General features: G+C 33.9%; 3 protein-coding genes and 2 long non-coding RNA genes across 11 annotated transcripts; 3 read left to right on the top strand and 2 right to left on the bottom strand.

The window, feature by feature from the left end:
• Positions 1 to 26: 26 nt before the first annotated feature.
• AT5G41330 (BTB/POZ domain with WD40/YVTN repeat-like protein) lies at positions 27 to 2,704 on the top strand (the record flags this gene model as incomplete). Of its 2 annotated transcripts, NM_123498.2 has the most annotated exons (2): positions 140 to 1,904; positions 2,050 to 2,704. In NM_123498.2, exon 1 carries the CDS (start codon positions 215 to 217, stop codon positions 1,589 to 1,591), a length of 1,377 nt encoding a protein of 458 aa, NP_198949.1. In that variant the 5' UTR covers positions 140 to 214. The 2 variants fall into 2 exon arrangements, with proteins under 2 accessions (NP_198949.1, NP_001332628.1); NM_001344398.1 differs by lacking the exon at positions 2,050 to 2,704 and having other exon boundaries at positions 140 to 1,591.
• On the bottom strand, positions 2,054 to 4,112 carry AT5G41320 (stress response NST1-like protein; the record flags this gene model as incomplete). 2 transcript variants are annotated; one of them, NM_001344397.1, is made up of 2 exons in its annotated part: positions 2,054 to 3,672; positions 4,068 to 4,112. In NM_001344397.1, one exon carries the CDS (start codon positions 3,599 to 3,601, stop codon positions 2,054 to 2,056), a length of 1,548 nt encoding a protein of 515 aa, NP_001318722.1. The 2 variants fall into 2 exon arrangements, with proteins under 2 accessions (NP_001318722.1, NP_198948.1); NM_123497.1 differs by lacking the exon at positions 4,068 to 4,112 and having other exon boundaries at positions 2,054 to 3,601.
• Positions 2,762 to 3,812, top strand: AT5G06155. Of its 3 annotated transcripts, NR_142897.1 has the most exons (3): positions 2,763 to 2,994; positions 3,124 to 3,423; positions 3,496 to 3,656. It is a non-coding gene; the product is annotated as an other RNA (long non-coding RNA). The 3 variants fall into 3 exon arrangements; NR_142895.1 differs by having other exon boundaries at positions 2,764 to 2,994; positions 3,124 to 3,812; NR_142896.1 differs by having other exon boundaries at positions 2,762 to 3,718.
• Positions 4,113 to 4,755: 643 nt separating the features above from the next.
• Positions 4,756 to 8,953, bottom strand: GL3 (basic helix-loop-helix (bHLH) DNA-binding superfamily protein). 3 transcript variants are annotated; one of them, NM_001344396.1, is made up of 8 exons: positions 8,744 to 8,953; positions 8,465 to 8,599; positions 7,842 to 8,123; positions 7,166 to 7,262; positions 6,997 to 7,068; positions 5,843 to 6,676; positions 5,324 to 5,758; positions 4,756 to 5,248 (listed from the first exon to the last, which is right to left on the bottom strand). In NM_001344396.1, coding segments are annotated over exons 1-8 (1,929 nt in total). In that variant the 5' UTR covers positions 8,746 to 8,953; the 3' UTR covers positions 4,756 to 5,176. The 3 variants fall into 3 exon arrangements, with proteins under 3 accessions (NP_001332705.1, NP_001332706.1, NP_680372.1); NM_001344395.1 differs by having other exon boundaries at positions 8,465 to 8,953; NM_148067.4 differs by lacking the exon at positions 8,744 to 8,953 and having other exon boundaries at positions 4,956 to 5,248; positions 8,465 to 8,588.
• On the top strand, positions 8,918 to 9,455 carry AT5G06145. The gene has a single exon (NR_142894.1). It is a non-coding gene; the product is annotated as an other RNA (long non-coding RNA).
• Positions 9,456 to 14,771: the final 5,316 nt, after the last annotated feature.

Below are 14,771 nucleotides of genomic sequence, written 5' to 3'. Positions count from 1 at the left end.
TATAAACGCATTGTACATATCCGTCTCAATAGCCAAAATTTACTAAACGCATTGTTCGTTTTGATTTGATGATCTCATCCACTTCAGTGGCCGTGTTAGCCTTGTACAAGTAAAAACTGTTCCTCTTCTCTGAAGTTTCACTGTTTATCCGTCTTATCATCCTCTGCCAAAAAAAAAAAAAAAAAAAGCGAAGAACGTCTTCTGATTTGCTCGTATGAATTTTCCGACGATCCCTCATGAATCGAACGTTGTCTCCATCAACGTCGGAGGCCGAATCTTTCAAACAACGAAGCAAACCTTAAGCCTAGCCGGAACCGATTCTCTCCTATCTCAACTCGCTACTGAGACAACTCGTTTCGTCGATCGTGATCCCGATTTGTTCTCCGTTCTTCTCTATATCCTCCGTACCGGAAACCTACCTGCTAGATCACGCGCCTTCGATGTTCGTGATCTCATCGATGAATCTAGATACTATGGAATCGAGTCTTTCTTAATCGATTCTCTCTCGAATTCGTCGCAGTTCGAGCCGTTCGATCTCCGTAGATCTAGGATTCTTCAATTGAACGGTCGAGATTCTCCGTCGAGTATCTCACCGACTGTAATCGGCGGAGGTCTCCACGTGGCGCACGGTAGCAAAATCACTTCGTTTGATTGGTCGTTGAGGCAAAAGTCGACTGTGTTGACTAATTTCTCCGCCGTGGATTCGCTTCTAGAGATATCTCCGGGAGTTTTAGCTGCCGGAGCTACCGATTTCCCTGGTTTGCAAATCATCGATCTCGATAACGGCGGATTCGTTCGTACGACTCTGAATTGGGAAAACGTTACTAGGTCTAGCTCAACGGTTCAAGCCATAGGTTCTTCTCATGAGTTTTTGTTCACTAGCTTTGAATCTAGTAGAAGGAACTCGAATTCGATTATGGTGTATGACCTTTCTAGCTTGTTACCTGTGTCTGAGATTGATCATTGTGAGATCTATGGCGCTGATATTGATTCTGCGATTCCATCGACTAAGTTGAAATGGATTCAGAGTTGTAATTTGTTGATGGTTTCTGGTTCTCATACTAGTCCTTCTGGTGTCAATGGTCACATAAGGTTTTGGGATGTTAGGTCAAGGAATATGGTTTGGGAGATTAAGGAGGCACAAGATTGTTTCTCTGATGTTACTGTCTCGGATAATCTCTCGGCGGTGTTCAAGGTCGGTGTGACTTCAGGGGAAGTTTTCTACGCCGATTTGAGGAGTTTAGGAACTAAGGATCCATGGGTTTGTCTTGGGGAAGAGAAGAAGAGAAACTTGAATGAAAGAAGAGGAGTTGGGTCTAAGATAGAGAGCTATGGGAATCATGTGTTTTGCAGTAGTAAAGGAAGTGGGATAGAGCTTTGGTCTGAAGTGATCACGGGTTTGGTGGGGAATGCAAGCCGGGATGTATTGGAAGAGAGGGTTTTTAGGAAGAATTCGTTGGGAAAATTAGCGGATTCAGGAGAAAACAAGATAACAGGATTGGCGTTTGGAGGAAATAGAATGTTTGTGACCCGAAAGGATCAGCAGTCTGTTCAGGTTTGGCAAAGTCCTAGTCGTGGAATATCTATCTAATGAGCAAGTATTAAGCTTTGGTTCGAGGTGATCACGAGTTGCTTAAAGCCGAATCCAACAAAAACTAGTTAGCGACTTACATTGTGTTAAAGAAGAATGAATGATCTTAATCCCAATACTTGATGAAGCTATTCCAACCATGAATTTCTTATCTCTGATAATCTTATAAAAAGGACTTACATCGTTCGTCAGACGAGGCTGTGAAGGATGTTTGCATTCTAACGACATGACCTTATACAAGTACTGCAGAGAGAAGCAAATGACGATGCTTGGCAAAATATCAAATTGCGGAAACACCTTTCGGGTTCAAACGGTGAGTTACAAAAGACACATCTATAATTCCACTAAAATTAGCGAGGATAGAGACATTTGTATTTTATTGGAAGAAAATCTGGTCAAATTTTTCGATCTAATTAAGGAACAAATAGATCACACTGTTGCTGTTGTCTCTGGAACAGGCCTTTATCTACCAGGGCTAGTTCTGTAATCGGAGAGGCCGTTATTACAGTTGCTTACTTCAGCTTCAGGAAATCTGTTACCGGAAAATCTTATGGCTCCACCTGCCATCATCAGACCTCCGAACATATTGTTGTCGTCTCTCTGCTGTGAAGAAGTCGCAGAATTCAGTTGTGCTGGAAAATTATAACCACCTGCCATCAGATTAGACTGAAAAGCTGCCGGAAAACCAGAAAAGTAACCATTGTTGTGCAACAGAGAATTCTCAAATCCTTGTCCTCCTGTGACTCCTGTCTGAAATTCAGAAAGATCAGGAGTCTGAGCTACTGGTTGTCTCATTTGAAAGTTGGTGTTACTTGCTGAAGGAGTAATCCCTTGGCTTGAAGAAGGAAACAACGAAGAAGGTACTGGAAAACTCTGCAATAGTGATGATGAAGACAGTTTTGGAAACAACGAAGAATGTACCGGAAAACTCTGCAACGATGATGATGACAGTTGTGACGCAAAAGGTGTCCCAAAGTTATGATCTTTCTGCATTTCAGGTCCTGTTATCTCCACTATTGATGATCTGTTCTTGTTGGTATTAGCTTCGCTTGTCTTCTTTAGTTTCTTACTCAGATTTGGAGCTTGAATGGCCAAAACAATACTTTTCTGACCCTTCACGGTCTCGTTCTTCGAATTATCCATCTCAGTTTGCGCAACAAGCGCTTCTTGACTCTCTTGTTGTTGCTGAAAGTAGTTTCTGCCTAAACCACTTTGACCGCTATGAAGAAACCTATCCAACGGTCCACCATTACAATCAAAACTTCCACCGTTTTGTGCAATCTCTGGACTTTTCTCTTTAGGTGTGTTCATCTCTTGACCGCTCGCTATTAACCTATCCAACGACCCAGCATTACATTCACGATCTCGACCGTTGTGAGCAATCTCTGAACTTTTCTCTTCAGGTATATACATCTCTAGACCACTCTCACCCGGTTTGCTCTGTTTTTCACTCTCCTTCGTCTCCTCTTCTTCCTTCTTCTTCATCTTCTCCTCCTCTTCCTTCTTCTTCTTTGTCATCCTCTTCTTCACAGGTCTCTTTGCTGCTACCGCAGCAACTCCTCTCTTATTAGGAGGCGGACGGGAAGCTACATTTTCATTGGGTGCTCCACACAATTCAGTCTTCACCCAATCCATTAAACGCTCTCTAGAAGCCGTAAGCTCATCAAGCAACGTCTCCATAAACGTTCCAACACCGTCCGTCCCCATAACTGTTTCATCTTTCTTCTTATTGTCCTCCACACAAACAGTTTTCGGTTTCCTTTTCCTTACTTGCTTAACTTTCTCAGGCTTAGTCTCATCTTTCTTGCTCCTCCTCTTCCGGGTTTTCACAGGTTGTTCTCTAGTCACAGTTTTTGTTCCATTATCAATCTGATTCGACTCAAGATTTGGGTTATGAATGATAGGATGCTGGGTCGAGTTTGAATCTGGATCATCGCTTGAAGAATCTTCAAAGTCGTTCTCTTTCCTTCTGAAATCCCATTTCTCACTGAATCTTGGCTCATCTCCCATTCTTAAAGATTCAGTCTAATTTCACTCTGTTCTTACAGATTGCACCTTTCTTTCAAAGATTTTTCATACAGCTGCAAGAATAAAAAAACACAACATGGATAACTATAAACAACACAAGTCTGTTGTAGATCGAAATGGATTACGGATCAGCACATCATCAACTTTGTAAAAAGATGGGAGTGTTCTTCTAAACAATGGAATATTAGGCGAGGAGATAACAAATATAAACCAATATTAATTGGAAAACTGTTTAAAGCATATCCATAAATACAAGATTAAGGATTCATCTCTGTAACACAGGTAAATAGAGAATGCATCTAGTAAAACCCGAGTAGTATTGCGATTATCTCGACTTAATTCAAAAGAGAAACTATTGTAAACTACATTTTCGAGAACTAAGAAGTACACACATAGTTAAGAAAAATATCCGAGATATATATAAAAACATGTAAATGCAAGTTCTTACCGGAGAGAAGAATTTTCAGGCCATCTTCACCATTCTCGATCTCTCCCTTGAGTCTTGTCTGATCGCACACTTTGTGTGTAAAATCGACATGTATCTTTGAATTTATGTTTTCGGTTTTGCTGTTAAAAAGGAAAGGAGTTATGTTTTTGTCTGAAAAAATATTTTCCATATGAGGTATATTTTATTCAAAGAAAAATATTTTTAGTCATTAATTTTGGTTCTACCTTCTAAATAACAATATTTTAGCTTTCCAATTTGGATCTTTTTCTTGATAATCAAGTTTACCCATTTTTCTATATTTTATATTTTTACACAAATTAGAAAGTAAATTAGAATTCACCTTAGAATTTAAAGGAATAAGATTCATGTTTTTATACTATTGTTTAAGATTTTTTTGTCAACACAAAGATTTTAAATGATAAGATAAGAGTACTCTGGTTTTCCATTAATATATGAAGATTATTTTCAGTTTGGGTTTGAAATATCCTTGATATTAAACGAAAAGAATAACATGAGTTGGTAAGTAAAACATAATAAGACATGACTAGATAGGTAAAATTACATAAAGCAAATTAGAAAGTAATTTGGTCAACACCTCTAAATTTGTAAAAATAAGATATTACAGCATTTATTTTTGTTGATTTTCACTATGTTATTTCAATGAAATCATTTATGACCCAGTTAAGGAAATTAATCTGGATTTCTTATCATAAACTTTACCTCTTTGTTATCCATGAAAATGCCAAAATGCAGAATCTTCTCCCGTTTCGTGTGAAGCTTTTTGACCACTAATTTTCATTTACACATTAATGTTTTTTTCCCCGTAATTTCACATCAACCTTGTGCTTAAACAACAAAAGAACACAAAATCATCTAAACTGGCTATTACTATTACTAATACCCTTAAAATAATCTACCTCAAACAAAATACGCATAGTGTATGTTCCTCTTCACCTACGTTAAGCAACGGAAAAAAAGACACAAAAAAAAAACAAAAAACAAATGATAAACATAACATTAATTCCTAAAACCCGGTTAGAAGAAAACCAAAGAATAGAAACCAAACCGGGAATGTTTTTTCTTTGCTGTCAATTTTAACTAAGTAGTCTTCAACAGATCCATGCAACCCTTTGAAGTGCTTCTTTGATCATTCCTGGTGTCGCTATTTTTGACCCCTTGTGCTGAAACCAACACATTTCATGTCAATCTAGGTTAACCAAATCCTGGTTAAGCCAAAAGTAGGTTAGAGAGTATACCTTGCAATTGACGGTTAAGCAGAGCAAACCGTCTCCGGTCGAGGATTGAACCGAATGAGAATCCAAATGGAGATCACTAATCACATCCATTATCTCAAGCAATACTCCTTCTCTCCAAGCACATCTAAGCTCAATAACCACCTCATTACCAAACGAACCGATCCTTAAATTATCGGTTAAACCAGTAAAACCGGTATCTGCTGGCTCGGCTTCACCAACATTGTTAACCGACACCTTCTTCCCATTTCCTGTTTCATTATTTGCGCAATTAGCTGATGTTCTTTCTCCTGCGTCGCATGGTTTCTTCCTCTTCATCGTCATCGTCCCACGAGTCTCTGTATCGGTTGATTCTCTGCAAGATTCTAGTTCTTGAACCCGTCTCTCGAGTTCTTGAAGATACTCTATCGTATCGTCAAGAATCGATACTTTATCGATCTATCGAAAATGTTAAACATAAGATTAGTTACCTCGCGATATATATGGATTTGAAATTTTGAAGAATCGATTATATAAATATACCTTGTTGATTGACGGAATGATTTTTCTCAAGGTCATGAACCGTTCGTTCAATTTCTCGCGGCGCTTCTTCTCTAAAACCGCATGGTTCCCAGTTTCATCTCTGGCTTCTGGTGAGTCCAACATTAACTTCTCTTTCTGGTGCACTCGCGGAACATCGAAAATAATTTTCTTTAACATTCCTTGTGATGGTGCCGTGACCGTGGCGGTTCCTGATGATGATGACGATGATTTCTTCCACCTAGTGAAGCTTGACTGTTTATCGCAGTTTCGAAACTGCGGTCCGAGAATTAACTGATGGTTGGTCTTAAAAATCGTTGAGATCACACTTTGGTAATGAACGTCGTCGTTTCTTGGATCAAATGACAATGTCTTCACATTTCTCTGTTGCTCTTGAATTTGCCCTAGTCTTTGAACTCTACTCTTTCTTGCACCGTAAGCAACCCGTCCAGCCGCCCCTTCAACAAACGTTTGAGAGACGCAATCGCTGGAATTTAGCGACTGGTGAACGCAGTTACTAAGCTCGTCGTCCATGAGCTGCCAGCTTTGCACCTGAGAAGCTCCTCCAGTGATTCTTTCGGTCATGAAAGAATCATGATCATCTGCTACTTGTTCATGTTCTTGATCGAAACCGTTGGTAGTTCTGCTCGGAGAAGCTGTTGGAAAAGGCTCCGTACTGAACATAGGCGCGTAAATCTCGTCGCCTAGAATCTGTTGCGGATCAAGAACGTTGTCGATGTGATAATCGGATCTTGCTGGTAATATTGTAGCGTACGGATCAGGGGCTTCGAGGAATGATGTCTTCACGCATTGTATTACATTCATGTCTTCCGTAATCTACGAGACGAAACACACCAAGAAAAAGCCTTGAAAAAGTTTTCAATTATAACTATACCAACGAGCTAGTAAAAAGTACAAAAGCCGTATTTTCGCGTTTTGTCATAACCAAACCGTGGAAATCTTTAAAAATCGAGACTACTAAAATATTAGTTTGTGTGTTCTTGGTGTCTATACCGTTATTCGACAGATTGAAGGGTCAAATTGAAATGTTAGAATACATTGTGGTAATTTTATAATTATTCTTTTTTTCTTAATAAAGGATTTTCATAATAATTATTCTAAAACATTGGAAGCAGAAAACACAAATATTGGCTTACATGTTCTGTGGTACCAATCTCAACGACTCCTCCAAGGAACGGGAAGCAAACCACTGTCTTAACCGCAGCACTCTAAACCACCACAAAACGCAAACAAAAACGAACGATTTTAGTGTTTTCAAATCGCAAAAAAGTGTTACATAGCAACTACATCAATACTACAACTTACTTTTGCTAGAAGAGAACGGCTAAACACTTTACTATCCGCCGTATGAGCGTTGCACAACCATATCGGTTCACCGTTTGCAAACGTCCGTCCAGGCATTCTGCAAAAAGACAGGTTCATTTAGAAAGCAGCAATGCATTCTAAGCTTAATTTTTCCACATTTTTTCTTCCTAACATATTCATAATTATTGAAAGTTAATTAGCCGTGTTCATAAAGACCAAAATGAAACGAATTTTTTAATTAATCCGGACAGAAACAAACTTTTGTGATGATAAATAAACCGAACTAAACTCGAATCGAACACAAATATACTGCAACCAAACCGAATTAATAAAATTTATTAGATGTAGAATAGAGTTAAACATACTAATGCATATATATACACATTATTATTTAAAATTAATTATGTTTTAACTTTTTCTTTTGTAATCTGAAACCGACCAAATCCGGACATTAAATTTTGAAACCAAACTGAAACTAAAAAATTGGTTCTAGCTCATACTTTTTTCCTGCAGAACCCTGAAATCTAACAAACCTAAACTGAACCATAAAAGTCGAAATCCTTGGACCTACTAGTATTAAAAGTATATTTTGGCACGTTGTTTAAAACTGGCAAAGATCAACACGATCATGACACATAATAAATGTCAATGCTGATAGAGGAAAAGACGGAATTACCCTTCACCAATGTTGAAGACGAAAGACATACAAACCAAATAGTACCACTCGGTGTCGGCGAGATCTTCCGGTGAAAGTGCGGCGGCGGAAGCTCGTCTGGTGACTTGAGATCCGGCAGCAACGCCTGAAGAAGAAGATTCAGCGACGGAGAGAGACTCGTAAAGCTCGCTAAGCTGCTCGCTCCTCCGTAGACCAAGCTGATCAGCTTTGATCTCCGAAGCTTGAATCGTCTTCCTCGTTTTGATATCTCCATTATAGTATCCATCTCCCCATTCTAAAACTCTTTTTATATATAGAAAAACAAAAACAAATATCAAATCGAATAAAGAAAACAAACAAAACATTTTCTTGAACTAATCAAGAACTTCAAGAAGAAGAGAAAAAAAATTGAACTTTTAAAGAAGATCAAGAAACCTTATATGAGTTTATAAGAAAAAATCAATGGAATCAAGAAAAACCTAGAGAACCTTGTCTTGAGTTGTAGAACTAAACACTAGTTTTGATTTGAAGTGAACACATAAGTTTTATCTAATTTTCCAATTAAAATCAAGAAATTTACTTCATCAATATCTTTCAAAATCTCCAATATCTAGTGTTCAATGAATATGATTTAAGAAACTTACCCAGACTGAGAAGCAGAGACAGACCAAAAGATACCATAACTCCATTGAATGTTTCGAACTGAAACTGCGAGGTGTTTCTTCAGATTCTCTGGCACAGTTGTTCTGTTTTGTCCGGTAGCCATTGTTTCTTCATCCCTATATCCCATGAAACCACACACAGGGAAAAAGAAAAGAAAAGAAAAAAATCAAACTTTTTGTCCTGATTTAGAAAGAAATAAGATACTATGTTAAATTTATAGCCTAAAAAAGAAAGAAAAAGGGAAACTTGTAACTCTTTACATTTTTTTTGAAGTATCAGAGAGGATACAAACTAGATGTTAAGGTTTTTGTGTTTGTCATTTGATGAAACAGTTGCCGTTTTCGCCGGAACAAACAGAGAAATGTTTGAGAGTTTTTTTTTTCTTTGGTCACTCCATACTTTTTTTTTATTAATGTTGTTTTGAATATTAATTTTGTTGTTGTTTGAGCTTGAACTCGAAAGACTAGAAGAACTGTCTACGAATCCTTTTTTTCTTTGAATATGACGATATCATCTTTGTTGTGTACAGAACAAAACACAAGACATTTATGACGAAAATAAAAAGTACTTATAATTTTTTAATGATTTATGAGAAAAAAAAAGGATACAAAAGTAGAGGAAAAAAGCAAAACGCTGATGTTGATTGATTGTTCCTCTTTTTATCTTGAAGTTGATTGATTAGTTCCTCATTTGGGAAGAACAACCTTTTTTTAAGACAATGAACTACAATGTCCATTGTTGTGGTCTTGTCTTCAATAAATTCTCTATTCAGTCTCTTTGTGGTTCTAGAGATCTCTTTTTTTTGGGAATATTGAATCATTGTGTGTCTCTTCCAACACTGATTTTAAAGTTAAAATGTTATCACGTCAAGGCTGAACTTTTCACCCATCTATTCTTGAAAAAAAATGTTTCCCTCACTTAATATCCCCACTGATACCAAAAAAAAAAAATTTGTTTCCTTGACTATTAGATCTTTGAAGCAATGTTGACTAGAATACCATTAGCATGTGATCCAAGTCCAATCTAACCAGCATCGTATGATTTCTTTCATTTTGTATAATCTAATCAGTCTTATTACTATTTGAGTGATCGAAATATATTATTGTCGGTGAGTAACATCGTTTTATGAATTTTCCAAAAGTACACAAAACGACCAAAAGTATAATGTCTCAAATCAGAGTATATGATTAACATATATAATAATAGTAAAATCATCAGCTTTTTACTTGGTGTCAAAACGAAGCTAATCGCTATGAATCTAAATTATAGTCACAAACACAATAATAGATAAATTGAGGAGGAAAGAGATAATATAAGAACAGTCTTTACTAAAATTGGGAAACACAAAGAAAGACACGAAATTAATGTTTGGCCTCGAGGAGTTCCCCCAATACGTACAGACACAATCTTAATTTTTGCAATCACATCTTTAAAATGAATAAAAATGTTATGGACATTTTCGACGTTGATTCTCCCTATAGTCATATACTTACAATATTATTATATTTCAAAATTCTCTTATACTATTAAACCTATATTTTCGAAGTATTTATGCAACTATTTAAAATATAACTTTAAATAAAACCCTGCTAAATGGACCATTAGTACTTATTATTTTCCTTTTCTGACATCTAGAAAAGAGAGAGACGTTGACGTCAGAAAACATTAAAATATATATACACGTTCGGTCCCCTACAAGATCAAAGTCTAAACATTCGTAGTGCTGTTGATCGGAGGTTTCGGTAAATTAATCGGATGTGTTGATGTTTGAGGGTAATATTTAGGAAATTTGGTATAGCTTTCGATACAACAATATAAAATTTGTCTGATCCAAACTTATGTAACACTAATATATATTGTTATTTTCAATCAGAATACTAACTCAAGTTAAATGGGGAATTCAACTCCTAATCCGATGAAGCCTTGCTGGTTTGGATCAAGACGTCATCTTCACTTCAACAACTCCATCTCCTGACTCCTATCTTTCGCTATGGTTTGCTAATTTCCAACAAAATTAGACCACATCTTTACTGATCTTACTAGAACACTCGTCTCTATATGTTTATCTTATTTGATTGTATCTGAGCATTAAGGCTCCTCTGTAAGACCTCTTTCATATATATAAACGGAACTAATTAAAAAAAGAAGTAATATATATATATATATAGGGTATATACTATGTTGTTATTTTCTTGACATAGACGGCACAGAAGAAATAATGTTGTAAACACGGCCATTAAAATCATAAACTTTTGGGCATGTACGAGAAGATGTGAGAGATTCAATGCTATGTATAGGACAATGGAAGCATGACACTATTTTGCTATTAACTGGTTTGTATCCTCTCTTCTATGTTAAAAAACTGTATGTTTTCCCATATACTAAATGACATATGGATATAGCTGAGAAAATAATATTTTAATTTGGATATACTATATTGGTTTAACAATGAAACATAAGTGGTTCCACTTTCCACCTCATAAGGCATATTATCATCATCTTATATGTATCTCAATTCTCAAGGTTCAGAAAAAGGTAAGATAGTTCATCTAAGTCAATGGAAGTCAAACTATGTAAATAATGGGCTTTTGATTTGCTTCTTGTTTATGATTTGATTCAAAGATCATGGTGGATCTTAGGAGGTAGAGAATCACATGAATTTGGATGGGAATTCAAAAAATTATACTTAATTTGGCTTAATGAAACAATTAATAAAGAAGAGACCAAGAGTCAATATTGTCACTGGCGACGTTAATTAAGCCATCAACTATATAATTTTGTCATTTCCCAAAATTGTCGTTATTACTTGTTGCGTCTCCATGAGAATCATAATGAACATTAGACCTCGTTTATTTAATTATATCATTAAGCCCGTATCCTCTTTTGTTTTATCCTGCTTTTTATAGCATTATTTTACTTAGACTCTACTAATATTAAAGTAAAATTTAGCTACCTATTTGTATCTACCATTGTGAAGTTATTTAAATACTACACTATAAATTTGTACAATCTTCGTTTAAGTTTCCTCAATCTCTATATTTTTCTTTTCTCTTAGCAATCAATAAAATAATATTTTTAAAAACAAAATATTTTATAAATTAATATTCGATAAATTAATAATTACTATAAATATTTATAGTCTTAAATTAGATTAGTGTACAAAATTGATGCAATTAATTCGATAAAACATTAATATATTATTTTAGTTTAGTTATATATAGACATATAATTCCATTATTTTGATAAATTAATACTTATATAAATTTATCATATATATATATATATATATATTACATACAAGAAAATTTAGTGGAATATGATATATATATATATATATATATATATATTTATTTCATTTTTTGAATCTGCATTGATTTTTGTTAGAGTTTGTTCCTAATATTTTTACTGCATCGAAAAGTTTTGGTATTGTCTTCTTATTTGTAATTAGTTCTAGAAGAATGTTACTAACTAAAAAATCTAATTTTTAAATAGAAACTTTTTAGTTCTAATATTAATTTATAGATATTTTACTATACAATAACAATTTGTAGCATATAACAACTAGGAAAAAATGATCAGCTCCATTTTAAGAAAATAACAATTTGCAACTGTAATATTATTTTTTTATTAATTATATTATTGCAGATAAAACCTTGTGAATAATGGTTAAAAGTGATTTTGATTGCGAACAAAACAATTCAATATTTCAAAAAGCAAACAAAGTAGCTGTTAATTGAAGAATTTAAACGTTCTTATTAATTGAATGATTGCTAAGAAAAAATCACTTTTTAACTCTATAAATTAATACAAAAATCTATTTTCTTTGTATGGTGTAATAACTTAAACATGTAAAATAAACTATATGCTAATCATATTTTTATAATTAATGATATACAAATTAAATGTATTAATTACACCCGTTGTATTCTGCTTTGTCTAGGTAAATAATAAATCATCTTTTATTTTTAAAAAATAAATCATTTAACTAATTCTTCATTTGTGTGGAAAATCAGAAACATGTTTCTTTTTATACAAAGAAAATATAGGTATAAACAATCTCAAGCTAACAAATAACCATTTGTCATTTTTCTATGAGAAGGGTAAGTTGGACCCAATAAAAAACTTTATTCCTCAACTTTTTAAAACCCAATGACATGCATTTGTCCAAAATTCATGTTTACTATTGCTATCAAACCAAATAACTCATATTGATATGATAGTCTAGTGTCTAGAGAAGCATAAAAAGGAGTAATATCAAGGAATCGAGAGCTGAACATATTAAAACTAAACTCTTCTTGCTCATAGAGACTCGCCAACCAATAAATTGAATGGAACAGTCCACTGTTTTCATGGTCCACTAATTTAATTAGCATTGATAAGTGTGTCAGGTCGAGCCAATCTCAATTATTTTGTTCATCAAATAGCATTAGTTATAACAATAAAAACGTACATTCGATGTATAAAGTGTAAGCCTATAAAGAAATGCAAAAACATAATGTCTTAAAAATGTTTTTCGATTTTTTCCACACGTAATTTAGTTACTATACTCAATCCTGATAACAATTATAAATCTTTTCTTCAACGAATTAAAATTGGTTTATCATTGATTCAATTTTAGTAAAAAAAAATTAAAGCATTTATTAATCGGTTTACGTTTTTGGTTTTTCTTATTTAATTTTGGTTACTTTTCTTTTCGAATTTATTAAGGATAATGTGGATGATATGATCTTATGTTTGGTTTTGGCCACTTGAACACTTTTCCGACTAGTTTTCTCGGTTTGATTGGACATATATTTTTTCCGTGGGAGTATTTTATTTGGGTATTAATGGGAAGAAATAAGTTGTCTCTTGTAACCTCCTGTGGTTATCAAAAAAAAAAAAAAAGCTCGTGCATTATGTAAATACGTATTTCACACGTATAAATATGTATATGTGTGCATGGAGATAATTGCATGTCATTGTCTCATTTAATTTGCTTTGTCCCTCATGTATACGTACTCGAGCACTCTTACGCGTATATCAAATTGCATCTATATACACATGTGTGAGTTTGGTGATCATGAGTCTCGTGATAACTTGCCTTTCAGTTTATTTTTCTCATTAGAAATAAATTAAAATTCCTGGTACAAATAGTTTTGGTTATTTATTTCTTGTAGTACATTTTAATTGTATTTTAAATCGAGTATATTATTGATTAAAATCAATAACCAAAAATATAGAAAATAGCATATACTCGATTTTAATTGTATTTTGGTTTTCTATTTCCGACAATTCTTATGATGTAATTTACCAAACATTTTAATACTGTTTTTTTCTTTTTAATTAACAGTTGAAAATAAACTCTAAACTTTGATTTCTTATTCTATTTTTTCTTCTTATTAATTTCGGTAAATTATTGCTAAATTTTGTTCCGTAAATTTAAACGGTGCCCTAATTTTTCCACGTTTTAGGGAGTAAAGATACTGCTTTAATCTGTACTAATAATTATCGATGATTTTCTTCTTCAATTTCAGGGATTATCTTCCATTAAAATACCATCAGTTTTGTTTAGATGAATAAGACAACCTTTCGTTTTGACAAATTGACATTTGCGTTACAGTATACGCCACGTGCTTTGGTAATAAAAGAATACTGAATTATGTCTTCTTATTATAGTATATATAATTAATGCGAAAGCACATTCTCTTACTTTTTCAACATTTAATATTAATCATATTTATACAACTATTTTACTCCACCACTCTTTTCCACGATCTATGGATGATCTGCGTGGCGCCACGCATGAACAAACAAAACTATTTAAAAACAATTATCTGAAGAGTTCATAAATACCAACGGATTCACTGATATACAACTAAACAATATCTCTGAATTTAGATCGAATATTAAATGAAATCAGTGTTTATACTAACAGTTTCTGAACGTAATATGTTAATATTTTATTCCTGCTTACATGATAAAAGTAAATATTCTTTAGTTATACAGTCTAACTAAGGAATAAGAAAATTTAAAGCTGTTGGTTCATACTGATAATACTTGCAGTTCTCTATATAAACCAAATAAATTTTCAGGTTCTGCTCCATACAACGAATGATGTTTTTTGATGTGTATAAAGTGACCATAATTTATTTGGTTTGATAGATATTATATTGAAAATGATAGTTTACATCTTTTCAAGTATTGCCAAAAAGTCATTACTCATTATCCAAAAAAAAAAGTATTGCAGAAAAATTAGCCCTAGTGGCCGGTCCATATTTTTGGCAATGAACTATTGTATGCATCCAAAAC

This window comes from Arabidopsis thaliana, chromosome 5, assembly GCF_000001735.4.
Source record: "Arabidopsis thaliana chromosome 5, partial sequence".
Classification (NCBI taxonomy): domain Eukaryota; kingdom Viridiplantae; phylum Streptophyta; class Magnoliopsida; order Brassicales; family Brassicaceae; genus Arabidopsis; species Arabidopsis thaliana.
The sequence above is the reverse complement of the archived record's forward strand: the minus strand, read 5'-3'. Positions and strand labels throughout refer to the sequence as shown.

Bases quoted from the DNA above. Each gene is read 5' to 3' on its own strand.
- GL3 (NM_001344395.1), bottom strand. From the start codon at position 8,610: ATGGGATATAGGGATGAAGAAACAATGGCTACCGGACAAAACAGAACA. The intron at 8,124-8,464 runs GTAAGTTTCTTA...ATATATAAAAAG, and splicing joins GTCTCTGCTTCTCAGTCTGG to AGTTTTAGAATGGGGAGATG. The intron at 7,069-7,165 runs GTAAGTTGTAGT...GTGGTGGTTTAG, and splicing joins GCCGTTCTCTTCTAGCAAAA to AGTGCTGCGGTTAAGACAGT.